Source organism: Conger conger, chromosome 16, assembly GCF_963514075.1.
Source record: "Conger conger chromosome 16, fConCon1.1, whole genome shotgun sequence".
Lineage (NCBI taxonomy): Eukaryota > Metazoa > Chordata > Actinopteri > Anguilliformes > Congridae > Conger > Conger conger.
In genome coordinates this window covers 730,031-747,114 of record NC_083775.1, presented here as the reverse complement: position 1 = coordinate 747,114, position 17,084 = coordinate 730,031, and the positions used below count along the sequence as shown (strand labels likewise).

Below are 17,084 nucleotides of genomic sequence, written 5' to 3'. Positions count from 1 at the left end.
GGGCTGTGTGTCTGTGCAGGGCTGTGTGTCTGTGCAGGGCTGTGTGTCTGTGCAGGGCTGTGTGTCTGTGTGGCTGTGCAGGGCTGTGTGTCTGTGCAGGACTGTGTGTCTGTGTGTCTGTGTGACTGTGCAGGGCTGTGTGTCTGTGTGTCTGTGCAGGACTGTGTGTCTGTGTGTCTGTGTGTCTGTGTGACTGTGCAGGGCTGTGTGTCTGTGTGTCTGTGTGACTGTGTGTCTGTGTGGCTGTGTGTCTGTGTGTCTGTGCAGGGCTGTGTGTCTGTGTGGCTGTGCAGGTCTGTGTGGCTGTGTGTCTGTGTGACTGTGTGTCTGTGTGGCTGTGTGTCTGTGTGTCTGTGCAGGGCTGTGTGTCTGTGTGGCTGTGTGTCTGTGTGGCTGTGTGTCTGTGTGGCTGTGTGTCTGTGTGTCTGTGTGACTGTGCAGGGCTGTGTGTCTGTGTGTCTGTGCAGGGCTGTGTGTCTGTGTAGCTGTGTGACTGTGCAGGGCTGTGTGTCTGTGTAGCTGTGTGACTGTGCAGGGCGATGGAGAGGTGGGTCCATGTGGCACACACAAACGGTGTTGTAGCTGTCGCAGACTGTAGCTGACCGAGCCAGCAGAAACCAGGACTGTCCCCACAGACTGCGATTTGTTTATTATGAAGAGTGCAGTCGAGCTTGGTTTGAACCTGATAGGAGTCTGAAGAATATGAGTATATGATATATAATATGACTGTTAATATTCTTACTGAGAGCAAGTGCTGGAGGGAACAGCACTCAGAACAGCCCCACACTGCAAGGCTCCGCCCCACCCCACCCCACTCCACCCCACCCCACACCACCCCACCCCACCCCACCCCATCCCACTGCCACCCCACTCCACCCCATCCCACCCCACTGCCACTCCACCCCACCCCACGCCACCCCAACCCACCCCACCCCACCGCCACTCCACACCACCCCAACCCACCCCACTGCCACTCCACCCCACCCCAACCCACCCCACCCCACCGCCACTCCACTGGCCCTCCTCCATCTCCACTCAGGTGTAGTTTACAGGATTCTGATAGCAGGTGACACAGTTCCACTGGAATGTAGTCCTGAAGGTACGTCCACAGCCTTGTCAAGCAAGGCTTCACAATGCCTTCATGTGCGCTTGTCTTAATGCATGTCTTAATTCCCACTTGTCTTACCACCTGTCTTAATGTCCGCTTGTCTTAATCCATTACTGCCAAATGCCAATAATGTACTGTCTTAATGTGTGCTTGCCTTAATGTATGTCTTGATGTCTGCTCGTCTTACAGCCTGTCTTAATGTGCGCTTGTCTTAAAACCTGCTTGAATGTCTGCTTGTCTTAAAACCTGCTTTAATGTATGCTTGTCTTAAAACCTGCTTTAATGTCTGCTTGGCTTAAAACCTGCTTTAATGTATGCTCGTCTTAAAACCTGCTTGAATGTCTGCTTGTCTTAAAACCTGCTTTAATGTCTGCTTGTCTTAAAACCTGCTTTAATGTATGCTTGTCTTAAAACCTGCTTTAATGTCTGCTTGTCTTAAAACCTGCTTTAATGTCTGCTTGTCTTAAAACCTGCTTTAATGTCTGCTTGGCTTAAAACCTGCTTTAATGTATGCTTGTCTTAAAACCTGCTTTAATGTCTGCTTGGCTTAAAACCTGCTTTAATGTATGCTTGTCTTAAAACCTGCTTTAATGTATGCTTGTCTTAAAACCTGCTTTAATGTCTGCTTGTCTTAAAACCTGCTTTAATGTCTGCTTGTCTTAAAACCTGCTTTAATGTATGCTTGTCTTAAAACCTGCTTTAATGTATGCTTGTCTTAAAACCTGCTTTAATGTATGCTTGTCTTAAAACCTGCTTTAATGTCTGCTTGTCTTAAAACCTGCTTTAAAACAAATGTTTTTTTTGTTTTAAGGTTACACTCAGAGGTTTGAATGGGTCTTTGTGGAGAGTGTCCAGCTGTTAAATAATGCTGCAGCATGTAGGTTAAACATTACATTACTATTATTTTGCTGACATATTTCATCCAAAGCGATTTACAGTTGATTAGACTAAACAGGGGCCAATCCCCCCAGGAGCAATGCAGGGTTAAGGGCCTTGCTCTTCCCAGTCAGGAAACCTGGCTATAGGCAGTGGGAACGCAGAAACAGACAAGCAGCTCTATATTAAAGCTAAGCGTGCAGGGAAGGAATGACTTCAAACCACCTGGAATGAAACTGGGGTTGGGCATATAACCAGTGTACCTTACACTACCACAACTCCAAAGTACAGTGGAGAAACCATTTGACAGTTGTCATGGTGAGGAATGTAAGTAAAATGGAGGGGTATTGTATAACCAGCAGCTGAACTGTAAGGTAGCTCCCCTTCGGGCCTGGGGTTAGTGAATGTATTGTCCTAGTGAGGAGGCTCATCTCTGGGTCTGGAACATGGCATGGCCCTCACTTTGATTTGGGGTCTCCCTCAGTTCCTCTGCAGGCTGCGCCTCCCTGCTTTTGGGGCAGCGCCTCTGTTGCTCTCAGGATTAGCGCTGTCATCGGCTCCTGTGCCAGGCGCTTGATCACCGGCCTCTTGTGAGGCGGCCTGTCAGGGGGGAGAATCAGGGGGCCGGGGCCATCAAAGCTGGCACCCGTGTCCTGGGGCGGGCGCCGGGTCTGCTTTGTGCCAAGCGGAGGGGCCGTGTCACAGCCGAACCTGAGCCTGCCCCTCCGGGGAGCCTCGTGTAAAGGAGACGTGTGTGAGAAAATGAGCCGCAATCACGACACCCAGGATCTCATGCAGCGCCTCGGGGCCTCATTGTTATGGGCGCGTATGTGCCGACTGCCGTCTGTGCGCGGAGAGGATGCGTGCGGTCTGTGCGAACGCTCGCGTCTGCGTGACTGCCCGGGGTGTGTGTTTGTCCGGGGTGTGTGTTTGTCCGAGACGACTGTTTGTGAGGTGCCTTGTGTATGTGCGGTGATCCCGCATCCTCCATTTCGCGATCTCTCGATTTATTTTAGCGTGGAAGTTAATGGTGACAGAAATCGCCCCACGAGCCTACAAGCGGATAAGATTAAACTACAGTTCCCATCAGTCATCGAGCACTCCCTCCCATGTGACGTTTAGAAGATTGTGTACACTAAAAGTGGTGACGTTTTGCGGCAGGTTTCAGCAGTGTTGTCACCAGCTGTTCGCAGAGGAAACAAAGTGACGGTGAATAAAATAGCAGTGAATTTCGCATGAAGCGCAGTACAAATGACAAATAGTCGCAAAAGTCGATCAAGGATTTCTGCGTATATTGGAATGAAAGAGAGATTAACTTTAGTGCAGTTTATATTTTATGTACCAAAACTGATTCCATAGTAGTTACACTTTTAAGTTGTCTAACATTCGTGGATTGGTACGAGACGACTTTCACGTCTTCAGCGAGAATCGCAAAGCTTTCTGTGAGTATTATCAGTAGATTTAAGTGATTGTTCGTAATTTAAACAATTTTGGAGTCAGACAAGTTGGCCGTGAGGGGACGATGTTAATCTGAGGAGTGTGGCAAAATAACGGTAACCCAGGAGGACGGGTGGTCAGTAAATCGTTTACCGTTACGTTGCCAGTGGAACTGTGTCACTCGCTGTGCTTGAAGTCCACTGGCGCACATTTACTCGGCTGCTTTGTGCACACAGCTAGCGTGTCAAGGGCTGTATTACCTTTGGACCAAAGGTATATCAAGTACATAACGTGTGGAGCTTTGAATTATTGACAAGATAATTTATTCAGCGGAAATATGCGAGCTGAAGTAGGCGACATGGTTTTTCTAAATAGTTGCCAAACCTTTAAATAAAGTGAGTTAAAATCAACGTGTGGGAGATTAACATGTTCGAGGTCCGACGGGCTACGCAGATAGCCTATTCCTGTGCCTCTGTGCACGACTGGAACGAGAATGTGTTTTCTTTATTTTCTCATCTATCCAACAGCAGCGGAGCACCAATTTAGTTATTCAGACGTAGCTAGGCCCGCCGGAAATATGCGAAACGTATTTTAGGTTACGAAATGTCATATTCACACTATGTTCATCATTTCATCACTCAATTCTATTTGCGTTTATGTCTGAGCAGCTGGGTCGAGCTAGACTAGAAAAGGATCTGGCCGCACGTGACCCCTCTTTAAGGCGCCCGCACAAAACGAGACCTCGGCAACATGCTTCAAATTTAATAGTCAGGAACCTACATATTTAAAATCCAGAATATAATCTGTACATTGTAAGTATTTCTTAAAATACAGGGCTCATTGCCACCTTAATGTACGTTTTCCCAGAGTCTTGTAGAAAGGTTTTTTTTTAACAGTGTACAGACAAATCATTTCACTTGCATAACAGACCAGTAATTACTGTTTTAACAACTTAAATTAACTACTATGTTCACAAGGCTCAAATTCAGTGCAGTACTCCTAACAACTTTCTTTTTTATAATTTTCAAGGACACACACAAGATTGTTCCTCTTCTGTTGCCTTTGGTCCGGTAATATAAGAGAGCATTTAGTGCGGTAATGTAAGAGAGCATTTGGTCCAGTATTGTAAGAGCATTTGGTCCGGTAATGGTAAATGGCAGGCATTTATATAGTGCCTTTATCCAAAGCACTGTACAATTGATGCTTCTCATTCACCCATTCATATACACACTCACACACCGACGGCGATTGGCTGCCATGCAAGGCCCCGACCAGCTCGTCAGGAGCATTTGGGGGTTAGGTGTCTTGCTCAGGGACACTTCGACACAGCCCGGGTGGGGGATTGAACCGGCAACCCTCCGACTGCCAGACGACTTCTCTTACTGCCTGAGCCATGTCGTGTAAGAGAGCATTTGGTCCGGTAATGTAAGAGAACATTTGGTCCAGTAATGTAAGAGCATTTGGTCCGGTAATGTAAGAGCATTTGGTCCGGTAATGTAAGAGAGCATTTGGTGAGCACAAACCCAGTAATGTGAAGGCTCCTCCAGATGTGTTCCTGAACCTTGCCAAGCCCAGCAGGAAAAGACTCCACGCTGTTATCCTTCCCAGAGCTGGATTCACCAAGTAATAAACCACATATGAACGTGTAATTATGAAACCTTGATTTTACAAAGTGAATGTTTGATTTTGGTTGGTTCCTTTGAAACATTCATAAGGTACAGTACAGTAATGTTCAGCATTTTGAGTTTATCTCAGTAATCATATTGTTTATTTTTTGAAGTATTGTATGGACCCCACTGTATATACATACTGCATTGACTGCTTCCTTGGGCAGGGCTCTCTTTGGATCTCAATGAGACTTCCTGTTAAAGGTTCATAAAAAAATTAGATGTTGTTTGTGGTTCCTCGTTTGATATTGATGCCGATTGCTTAATATCGATGTTCATGGGTGATGTTGATGTTGATTGGTTGATGATATTCCTCGGGTGATATTGATGTTGATTGGTTGATGATGTTGTTGATGTTGATGTTGATTGGTTGATGATGTTGTTGATGTTGAATGGTTGATATTGATGTTGATTGGTTGATGTTGCTGATATTGATGTTGATTGGTGGATGATGTTGTTGATGTTGATTGGTGGATGATGTTGATGTTGTTGATGTTGATTGGTGGATGATGTTGTTGATTGGTTGATGATGTTGTTGATTGGTTGATGTCGTTGTTGTTGTTGATTGTTTGATGATGTTGTTGATGTTGATTGTTTGATGATGATGTTGTTGTTGATGTTGATTGGTTGATGATGTTGTTGATGTTGATTGGTTGATGATGTTGTTGATGTTGATTGGTTGATGATGTTGTTGATGTTGATTGTTTGATGATGTTGTTGATGTTGATTGGTTGATGATGTTGTTGATGTTGACTGGTTGATGATGTTGTTGATGTTGATTGGTTGATGATGTTGTTGATGTTGACTGGTTGATGATGTTGTTGATGTTGATTGGTTGATGACGTTGTTGATGTTGACTGATTGATGATGTTGTTGATGTTGAATGGTTGATGATGTTGTTGATGTTGACTGTTTGTGTTTCCCTGGCGGACCCTCTCCCTGTGCCCTCAGGGTAGCGGTACGGTATTGCGGACACGGGCAGGATGAACGTGGGCACGGCGCACAGCGAGGTGAACCCCAACACGCAGGTGATGAACAGCCGGGGGATCTGGCTGTCCTACGTGCTGGGCATCGGACTGCTGCACATCACCCTCCTCAGCATCCCCTTCGCAAGCGTGCCCGTGGTGTGGACCCTCACCAACCTCATACACAACCTGGTGAGACCCTCACCAACCTCATACACAACCTGGTGAGACCCTCACCAACCTCATACACAACCTGGTGAGACCATCACCAGTGTATGCACAGTGTGTGTGGTTCACTGTGCTGTGTGTTCAGTAGCTGTGCTGTGTGTGTTCAGTAGCTGTGCTGTGTGTGTGGTTCACTGTGCTGTGTATGTGTTCAGTAGCTGTGCTGTGTGTGTTCAGTGCATGTACCTGCTTCTGCACACGGTGAAGGGGACCCCGTTTGAGACCCCAGACCAGGGGAAGGCGCGGCTCCTGACGCACTGGGAGCAGATGGACTACGGCCTGCAGCTCACCGCCTCTCGCAAGTTCCTCACCATCACGCCCATCGTCATGTGAGTGCCAGCTCCGCCCCTAACCCCTCCCCCAATCACCACAGCCCCCGCCCCTAACCCCTCCCCCAACCACCACAGCCCCTGCCCCTAACCCCTCCCCAACCACAACAGCCCTGCTGCTGACCTTTAGCATGGCAGGCCTGTGTCTGTTTCCCCTGCTGCTGACCTTTAGCATGGCAGGCCTGTGTCTGTTTCCCCTGCTGCTGACCTTTAGCATGGCAGGCCTGTGTCTGTTTCCCCTGCTGCTGACCGTTAGCATGGCAGGCCTGTGTCTGTTTCCCCTGCTGCTGACCTTTAGCATGGCAGGCCTGTGTCTGTTTCCCCTGCTGCTCACCTTTAGCATGGCAGACCTGTGTCTGTTTCCCCTGCTGCTGACACATGTGCTGAGGTCTTAGGCTCCCTCGACTGCCTTCATGTACATTTGGTCTTTGATGTTTATTTATTTTGAGTTTTTTTTTATTTATCTGCATTAGTGTATCAGCAGTAATTTTTCAAAAGGGGGTTTGGGTGTAGTATGGGGGTCACAGAGGGGGTGCTTGGGTGTAGTATGGGGGTAATTTGCTGTAGTATAGTGATGTTTGGGTGTAGTATGGGATGTTTGGGTGCAGTATGGGGGGTATTTGGGTGTAGTCTGGCGGTGTTTGGGTGTAGTATGGGGGTATAATATGGGGGTGTTTGGGTATAATGGGGGGTACAGTATGGGGGTGTTTGGGTGTAGTATGGGGGGTATTTTGGTGTAGTATGGGGTATTTGGGTGTAGTATGAGGGGTGTTTGGGTGTAGTATGGGGGGTATTTGGGTGTAGTATGGGGGGTATTTGGGTGTAGTATGGGGGTGTTTGGGTTTAGTATGGGATGTTTGGGTGCAGTATGGGGGTGTTTGTGTATCGTGGGGGGTATAGTATGGTGGTGTTTGGATGTAGTATGGGGTGTTTGGGTGCAGTATGGGGGTGTTTGGATGTAGTATGGGGTGATTGGGTGTAGTATGGGGGTGTTTGGGTGTAGTATGGGGTGTTTGGGTGCAGTATGGTGGTGTTTGGGTGTAGTATGGGGTGTTTGGGTGTAGTATGGGGTGTTTGGGTACAGTATGGGGGTGTTTGGGTGTAGTATGGGGTGTTTGGGTGTAGTATGGGGTGATTGGGTGTAGTATGTGGGTGTTTGGGTGTAGTATGGGGTGTTTGGGTGCAGTATGGGGGTGTTTGGGTATAGTGGGGGGGTATAGTATGGGGGTGTTTGGGTGAAGTATGGGGGGTGTTTGGCTGTAGTATGGGGGTATAGTATGGGGGTGTTTGGGTTTGGGTGTAGTATGGGGGTGTTTGGGTTTGGGTGTAGTATGGGGGTGTTTGGGTGTAGTATGGGGGTGTTTGGGTGTAGTATGGGGGTTCAGTGTTATTCTGCTTCTCTCAGGTACTTCCTCACCAGCTTCTACACCAAGTACGACCGGCTGCACTTCCTGCTGAACACAGCGTCCCTACTGAGTGTGCTGATCCCCAAACTGCCCCAGCTGCACGGCGTGCGCATCTTCGGCATCAACAAGTACTGAGACCCCCCCCCACGTCCCCCCCCCCTCACTGACTACAACAAGTACTGAGACCCCCGCCCCCCCCCCCATGGACCCCCCCTCACTGACTACAACAAGTACTGGGACCCCCTTCATGGACCCCCCCGTCTCCTGGAGCAACCACCACCCCCCCTTACGGACCCCCCCCGCTACAGGAGCTGCCACCCTCACCCACAGATAGGAGTACGCTTTGGGAGATAGTTTGGGCCGCTGGTTCAGGGATGATGTCACGCACAAGACCCTGACAGACGCTCTTTACTTTCTTCAGTTCAGCTCAGTCACATGAACCTTTACAGAGCAGCAGAAAGGCAAACACCCCCAAAGATAGCACACGAGGTAAAAACTCTCTTGGGGGGGGGGGAGAAAAACCCTCAAACAGTGGAAGGAATCTCAGAAGGAACCCGGCTATAGAGGGGGGAGCCCATCCTCCACTGGCCGGCAAAGACTTAAAATAGCTAAAAGAGTTATTTTACCGTATTTATTTACCTTGTTTTTATGTGGCAAAGTGCATGTGTACTGAGGCTTTGTGTGGGAGGCTCAGAAACCACTGAGATATTTACAGACATATCCTTCCCAACGCCACGTCTGTGCTCTCCCTGAATCCCCCACCAGAGGGTGCTGTCCAGTTCTCCCATCAGAACGCTGTCTGTCTCTGCCTGTCTGTAGGAGATCTCCTCTCTCTCACTGCTGTCTGTACGTGTCTATAGGAAATCTCTCTCACTGCAGTGTGTATGTCGGAGATCTCTCACTGCACTGTGTCTGTAGGAGATCTTTCTCATTGCACTGTCTATAGGAGATCTCTCACACTGCACTGTCTGTAGGAGATCTCTGACTGTGCTGTGTCTGTAGATCTCTGACTGTGCTGTGTCTGTAGATCTCTCACTGCGCTGTGTCTGCAGATCTCTCACTGCGCTGTGTCTGTAGATCTCTCACTGTGCTGTGTCTGTAGATCTCACACTGTGCTGTGTCTGTAGATCTCACACTGTGCTGTGTCTGTAGATCTCTCACTGTAACCCCTGACACCCTGTCCTTCAACATCTGTGGCCGGTTTATTAGGCACAGTCCTGCCATTCTCCTGCCATCTCCAGGGGCTCTGTGATTGGATGATTTCTTTTGGCAGTTTTTTAAATCAGCATAGGGGTCCCCACACAATCAGGAGAGCAAGCCAATCGCTTCATTAATGACCCAATCAGAATCTACGTCGGCCTACCTCTGCCTCTCCTCTCCTCCGCCCACACGACTCAAAGCGATCTTTGTTTTTACTTCCGCACGGCTGCTTCCTGTGTGCAGCACAGCTTCCTGTGCGCTGCTTCCTGTGTTTGTGTACGCACCTCAGACCTCACTCTCGTCTCACTCAGCTGAGAGCGGACGCCCCCCAGAGACCCTCACTGGGGCCGCACATTTCTCACCTTTTATTTTTATTTCACTTTGAGAATCTGGTACTTCACAGGGACTGTAGCCACACACACTCGTTCTGACTTGCAGGTTATAATAATAATAATAATAATAATAATAATAATAGTACAGGTTAATGTGATGTGCTGTAATGAGTGCATATTTACATTAGTAGCAGAGGATACTGCCGTTAGCTCACACACAGAGCTGTTCAGGCCCCTGTGGGGGGTGCTGGCTCAGCCTGTGTTTACCCTGCGGTGGTGCTGGTCACCGGGTCAGACCTGGCTGTGTGTGTTTAGAGGGATGTTTAAAGGGAATTAAACACACACCAGCACATGCACACTGCTTTTTTTAGCCTGGCCATTGTGTAATAGAGCGAAGGCTTTAACTGAGTGACAGTTTTATGATTTTTGAAAACATTTTTGCAGCTGTCCTTCAGTGTGGGGTTGGCTTGGTGTGTAGTTTTATTATTGTGTCTCTGGCTGACCCACATTCACTGGGTGTCTGCAGATCTGCGGTACAAGTGTCCATCTGTAGACTCCTCAAGGAAATGAATTCCACACTGAAACATTTGTTTTAGAGTCACGCAGTGCTGTAGCTGTAATCCGGAGTGCCCGGAGGAAACCCACACAGACACGGGGAGAACATGCAGACTCCACACAGACACAGGGAGAACATGCAGACTCCACACAGACACGGGGAGAACATGCACACTCCACACAGACACAGGGAGAACATGCACACTCCACACAGACACAGGGAGAACATGCACACTCCACACAGACACAGGGAGAACATGCAGACTCCACACAGACACGGGGAGAACATGCACACTCCACACAGACACAGGGAGAACATGCACACTCCACACAGACACGGGGAGAACATGCAGACTCCACACAGACACGGGGAGAACATGCAGGGTCCACACAGACACGGGGAGAACATGCAGACTCCACACAGACACGGGGAGAACATGCACACTCCACACAGACACAGGGAGAACATGCACACTCCACACAGACACAGGGAGAACATGCACACTCCACACAGACACGGGGAGAACATGCACACTCCACACAGACACGGGGAGAACATGCAGACTCCACACAGACACGGGGAGAACATGCAGACTCCACACAGACACGGGGAGAACATGCAGACTCCACACAGACACAGGGAGAACATGCAGACTCCACACAGACACGGGGAGAACATGCACACTCCACACAGACACAGGGAGAACATGCAGACTCCACACAGACACAGGGAGAACATGCAGACTCCACACAGACACGGGGAGAACATGCAGACTCCACACAGACACAGGGAGAACATGCAGACTCCACACAGACACGGGGAGAACATGCACACTCCACACAGACACGGGGAGAACACGCACACTCCACACAGACACAGGGAGAACATGCAGACTCCACACAGACACGGGGAGAACATGCAGACTCCACACAGACACAGGGAGAACATGCAGACTCCACACAGACACGGGGAGAACATGCAGACTCCACACAGACACAGGGAGAACATGCAGACTCCACACAGACACAGGGAGAACATGCAGACTCCACACAGACACGGGGAGAACATGCAGACTATATTGAGGACTGCTTGGTGCAGGTGGGCTGTGGGTCGTGATGTCAGTGTTATTGAGGACTGCTTGGTGCAGGTGGGCTGTGTGTCTTGCTGATGTCAGTGTTATTGAGGACTGCTTGGTGCACAACTATTTGTGTATGTGTGTGTGTGTGTGAGAGTGTGTGTGTGTGTGTGTGTGTGTGTGTGTGTGTGTGTGAGTGTGTGTGCGTGTGTGTGTGAGTGTGTGCTTCTGATACAGTGACTCTGCTTCGTCTCCCTACAGCTCTGGTGTATTTGGAGCGTTGTGGGAGATCACACACGGAGCATCGCCTCAGTACCACTTTCTGCCGAGGCTGCTGCACAATTTTGATTGTTGCTTACTTACAGAATTTGATTGTTGCTTAGCTAAAGAATTTGATTGTTGCTTAGTTATCAAATTAGATTGTTGCTTAGCTACAGAATTTGATTGTTGCTTAGTTACAGAATTTGATTGTTGCTTAGCTACAGAATTTGATTGTTGCTTAGTTACAGAATTTGATTGTTGCTTAGCTACAGAATTTGATTGTTGCTTAGCTACAGAATTAGATTTAGTCTGCTTTGGTTTGCCATTGGCCCCAGCTTGGCTCTGCTGAGTCGCTGTGGGTCTGTGTGAAAGCGCTGTCTGATTGGCCGGCGGCGAACCCTTCCCACCAATCAGATCAGCAGACAAGAGGGTGAGGCCCAATTCCGTCTGGCTCTGTGCCAGGCCCACGCCACGATTACAGGATTATATTAAAGGGAGAGAGGAGGAAGAAGGGCTTAATGGTTTTATTCTCAACGAGACACGTTCAGCCTTCTGTACAGGTGTGTGAACGGGAGAATGAGAGGCGTTGCCTGTGAAGCGCTTTGGGCTCGTCCAGGGCTGGGTGACAGGGCTAGGGTTCTATCCACACTGTGTGTGGTGGTGGTACTGTAGTGGAACCATGGTGGAACCAGGAACACCCTGGAGTCTGCGGCGGCTGCCTCAGGGAGAGTCTGGCCACAGATTGTGTTGATGATCCAGACGGTCAGCTCTGTTCAGCTCCTGTCTCTCCATTGTTCAGGTTCCGCTGTTATGCATATTCACGAGGGGGGCGGGGCACTGGACTATGCTGCTGAATATTAACGAGTGCTGTCTGCAGCCATTGGCTCCCAGGGTAATGTGGCAGAGCGTGTGGAAGGAGCACAGAAGCTGCCCATCTGGTTGCTATAAAGACTCTGTGGTCAGGCCCTGCATGCCAGAGGACTGTGTGTTATTGCAGTGTTACATGCGTGCTTCAGCCAGGGCCGGGGCCGGGGAATGGGGCTTCTGCAGTGCGGAACCTGTCTGTTTCCCCTCTGTTTCCCCTCTCTGTTTCCCCTCTGTTTCCCCTCTCTGTTTCCCCTCTCTGTTTCCCCTCTCTGTTTCCCCTCTCTGTTTCCCCTCTGTTTCCCCTCTCTGTTTCCCCTCTCTGTTTCCCCTCTGTTTCCCCTCTCTGTTTCCCCTCTCTGTTTCCCCTCTCTGTTTCCCCTCTCTGTTTCCCCTCTGTTTCCCCTCTCTGTTTCCCCTCTCTGTTTCCCCTCTGTTTCCCCTCTCTGTTTCCCCTCTGTTTCCCCTCTCTGTTTCCCCTCTGTTTCCCCTCTCTGTTTCCCCTCTGTTTCCCCTCTCTGTTTCCCCTCTGTTTCCCCTCTCTGTTTCCCCTCTCTGTTTCCCCTCTCTGTTTCCCCTCTGTTTCCCCTCTCTGTTTCCCCTCTGTTTCCCCTCTGTTTCCCCTCTCTGTTTCCCCTCTGTTTCCCCTCTCTGTTTCCCCTCTGTTTCCCCTCTGTTTCCCCTCTCTGTTTCCCCTCTCTGTTTCCCCTCTGTTTCCCCTCTGTTTCCCCTCTCTGTTTCCCCTCTCTGTTTCCCCTCTCTGTTTCCCCTCTCTGTTTCCCCTCTGTTTCCCCTCTCTGTTTCCCCTCTGTTTCCCCTCTGTTTCCCCTCTCTGTTTCCCCTCTCTGTTTCCCCTCTCTGTTTCCCCTCTGTTTCCCCTCTCTGTTTCCCCTCTCTGTTTCCCCTCTCTGTTTCCCCCACTAGTGCAGGTTTGCCAAAGACTAGAGTTTACTTACTGAGCGCTGAAATAAAGGGATGAAGTGTAGGTCAGCCGTTAGTGCTGTCTGTTATTTTCAGCAGTTAGTGCTGTCTGTTATTTTCAGCAGTTAGTGCTGTCTGTTACTTTGTTGGTGTTCATGACTTTCGTGAGTTTGGGAGTCTGTGTAACTCCAACCTTTAATGATTCCTCTCTTACCCTGCTGATCTTACTGACCCTGCTGATCCTCTCTTACCCTGCTGATCTTTCTGACCCTGCTGATCCTCTCTGATGCTCACTGCTCACATCCCCTGACTGTTCCTCAGCCAGGGGAGCCAGTCCTTCAGGGGTTACGTGGTTTGACCCACAGAACTACTCTCAGGTCCTCATTACATTGTCGCAAAGGGCTTTAAAATAATACCACTGTGTCCTTTACTTCTTCCACTGCCCTGCATATGTTCTCCTCTGTTTTTACCATGTTTTACCATGGCTTGGGCTTCAAAGATCTGATGGTCTAGGTCAGGGGTCCGCAACCCTGGTCCTGGAGAGCCGCAGGGTGTGCTGGTTTTTGTTTTCGCCTTAATACCAGCAACTGATTCACACCCAAGAAACCAGGTGAGGCCAGTTAACTGAGTAATCGACTGCTTTAATTGATCAATTAAGTGCTGAGTAACAACAAAAGCTAGCACACCCTGCGGCTCTCCAGGACCAGGGTTGCCGACCCCTGGTCTAGGTGAACACTGGTCAGAACACACTGGTGAATTAAAGCCTCTCTCACGCTCTACCTCTCTTTTGCCCTCTCTCCCCCTCTCTCCCTCTCTCTCTCTCCCCCTATCCCTCTCTCTAATCCTGGAAATACACCCAGGAATAGAATGGGGGTGGAACCCTGAGCTGAATTCTGATTGGCTAGGAGAACCCTGGGCAGAACTCTGATTGGGCAGGAGAAGCTTGGGCCCTGTCTGCACACAACCTCTCTGCTCTGATAGTATGTTCTGTGAGTGTATACTGATAGTATGTATTGAGAGCACACTAGCGTTGGAGAGCAGGAGGACAGAGTGTACGCAGTGGGTCCTTTAAAGGCGTTGTGTTCCAGCGTTCACACAGAGGACTTGTGTGAGTCATGCAGTAGCCCCAGAGGGGCCCTGTGTATCTGCCCTTTCTACAGACACACACTTACGTTTGTTTAAGTATTTACTTCTTAGGTCACTATTATGCATGTTTGTCATTACTTAGTCGACGGTAGCCCCAGCGACTGAGGCAGGTCTGTAATATGAGAAATCTTTTTAACGGTACCCTGAAATGTACGGAATGACCCTATTTCTGCTGTCCCTCTATATTACCGCAATGACTTCAGAATTATTGTTTAATTTTGAAATAATTATTGTTATTACAAATAAAGTGAGTTTCACTTAATTCTCTATTCCATTTACGGTTTTACTTCCTCATGTGCTAACAGATGGGAAGCCTGTGTGGTAAGTCTGTAAAGATCATGGTACGAATGGGGTAACCATAGTTACTGTGCACAGAACAGGGATCTGAGAAGAATTGGGTAGTTCCTGTCCGAGTCTTTGGGCAGGAGGGGGCCTGGTTATCCCATCAGATTAAATTAAGCACTTAATCCCTGACGTAGCAGCTGCCCTGCTCTTTCTCTGCTCTGATCAGGTAGAAAACCTTGTAAAGCTTTCAGCTGTGAAAATGTTATTTTTATTACGCCTTTGTAAAGTATTTTAAGACATCATAATAAAGTTGTGTATTCGTGTAAGAAAAAAAACATTTGGGTGTTCATTGCTTTGCGTGTGTGTGTGTGTGTGTGTGTGTGTGTGTGTGTTTGTATGTGTGTGTGTGTGTGTCTGTGTCTGTATGTATGTGTGTTCGTTTATGTGTTAAAGGGAGGGGGAGTGGGTGAGAGTTTGTGAGAGGAAGTGAGAGAGGGGGGGAGGGAGGGAGTGGGAGAGAGGGGGGGAGAGAGGGAGAGAGGGAGAGAGAGAGAGAGGGGGGAGGGAGGGAGGGAGGGAGGGAGTGGGAGAGAGGCGGAAGAGAGGGAGAGAGAGAGAGGGGGGGAGGGAGAGAGTGGGAGAGAGAGGGGGGAGAGAGGGAGAGAGAGAGGGGGGAGAGAGGGAGAGAGAGAGAGAGAGGGGGGGAGGGAGGGAGTGGGTGGTAATGTGTATAGGAGGGTGATAGAAAGTGTGGGTGAGAGATTGTGTTTGTGTGTGTGTTTATTGATGTGTTAAAGAGAGGGATTGTGTGTATAGGAGGGTGAGAGTGTGTGTGTGTAAGAGGGAGAGAGAGAGAGGGGGGGTGAGTGTGAGCGGAAGAGAGAGAGTGTGTGTGAGAGGCAGAGAGGGGGAGAGAGAGAGAGAGGAAGAGAGAGAGAGAGAGGGGAAGAGAGAGAATTGTTCAGTAATATTTGAACATGTTACTCCGGCCGATGGGGTGGGATGAAGGCGGATGGATGGCCGTAAATCTGCAGCTCCATCAGCCCCCGGACCTCCTGCTCCGATATCCCATCAGCCCCTGGACCTCCTGCTCCTGCTCCGATATCCCATCAGCCCCTGGACCTCCTGCTCCTGCTCTGATATCCCATCAGCCCCTGGACCTCCTGCTCCTGCTCCGATATCCCATCAGCCCCTGGACCTCCTGCTCCGATATCCCATCAGCCCCTGGACCTCCTGCTCCTGCTCCGATATCCCATCAGCCCCTGGACCTCCTGCTCCTGCTCAGATATCCCATCAGCCCCTGGACCTCCTGCTCCTGCTCCGATATCCCATCAGCCCCTGGACCTCCTGCTCCTGCTCAGATATCCCATCAGCCCCTGGACCTCCTGCTCCTGCTCAGATATCCCATCAGCCCCTGGACCTCCTGCTCCTGCTCAGATATCCCATCAGCCCCTGGACCTCCTGCTCCTGCTCAGATATCCCATCAGCCCCCAGCCTCGGAACCTGGCAGCCATTTTGCCACAGGGCTCCTGCCCAGCAGTGCGTGTGTGTGTTCCCTGTTCTCCCTCTATGAGACAGCAAATATGAACAACCGCTCATGTTTAACTGTGCTTGATATGAAATATTAATATAGTACGCAGTAATAGTAATTTCTAGTTTTAGAAATATGGAAATGTGAACAAAATCTAATCTATATACCTGGGTTTCGAGAACTTGAATGTACACTAAGGGATGAGTTACGGTACCTGCTTAATATTACATCAGAAATTGAAAATTAATATACAGTACATTAATAACATTAATGTACACTCAGTGAGCACTTTATTAGGTTTTTTAAATATTAGACAAATATATATATTTTACTTCTACTGCGGTAGCCTATCCACGATGTATTATGTTCTCAGAGATGCTCTTCTGTATACCACTGTTGTAATGTGTGGTTATTTGCGTTACTGTCACCTTCCTGTCAGCTTTGACCAGTCTGGCAATTCTCCTCTGACGTTTCTCATTAACAAGGCGTTTCTGTCTGCAGAACTGCTGCTCACTGGATTTGTTTTAGTTTTTTTGCACCAATCTGATCCCGGGAGATCAGCAGTTTCTGAGATACTCAAACCACCCTCTCTGCCACCAACAATCATTCTACAGTCAAAGCCACATACAGTGCATCCGGAAGGTATTCACGGCGCTTCACTTTCCCCACATTTTGTTATGTTACAGCCTTATTCCAAAATGGAAGAAATTCATTTTTTTCCTCAAAATTCTACACACAACACCCCATAATGACAACATGAAAGAAGTTTTTTTGAAATTTTTGCAATTTTATTAAAAATAGAAACACATAGAAACACATGTACATAAGTATTCACAGCCTTTGCTCAATACTTTGTTGATGCACCTTTGGCAGCAATTACAGCCTCAAGTCTTTTTGAAT

The 17,084-nt window shown here is 48.9% G+C and overlaps 1 protein-coding gene across 1 annotated transcript; it reads left to right on the top strand.

Moving 5' to 3' along the window:
* Nucleotides 1-3,155: 3,155 nt before the first annotated feature.
* On the top strand, nt 3,156-10,133 carry ormdl3 (ORMDL sphingolipid biosynthesis regulator 3). Its single transcript, XM_061224253.1, has 4 exons — nt 3,156-3,426; nt 6,040-6,245; nt 6,456-6,607; nt 8,013-10,133. The coding sequence occupies exons 2-4, from the start codon at nt 6,072-6,074 to the stop codon at nt 8,146-8,148; spliced, it is 462 nt and encodes a 153-aa protein (XP_061080237.1). The 5' UTR covers nt 3,156-3,426; nt 6,040-6,071; the 3' UTR covers nt 8,149-10,133.
* The last annotated feature ends 6,951 nt before the right edge of the window (nt 10,134-17,084 follow it).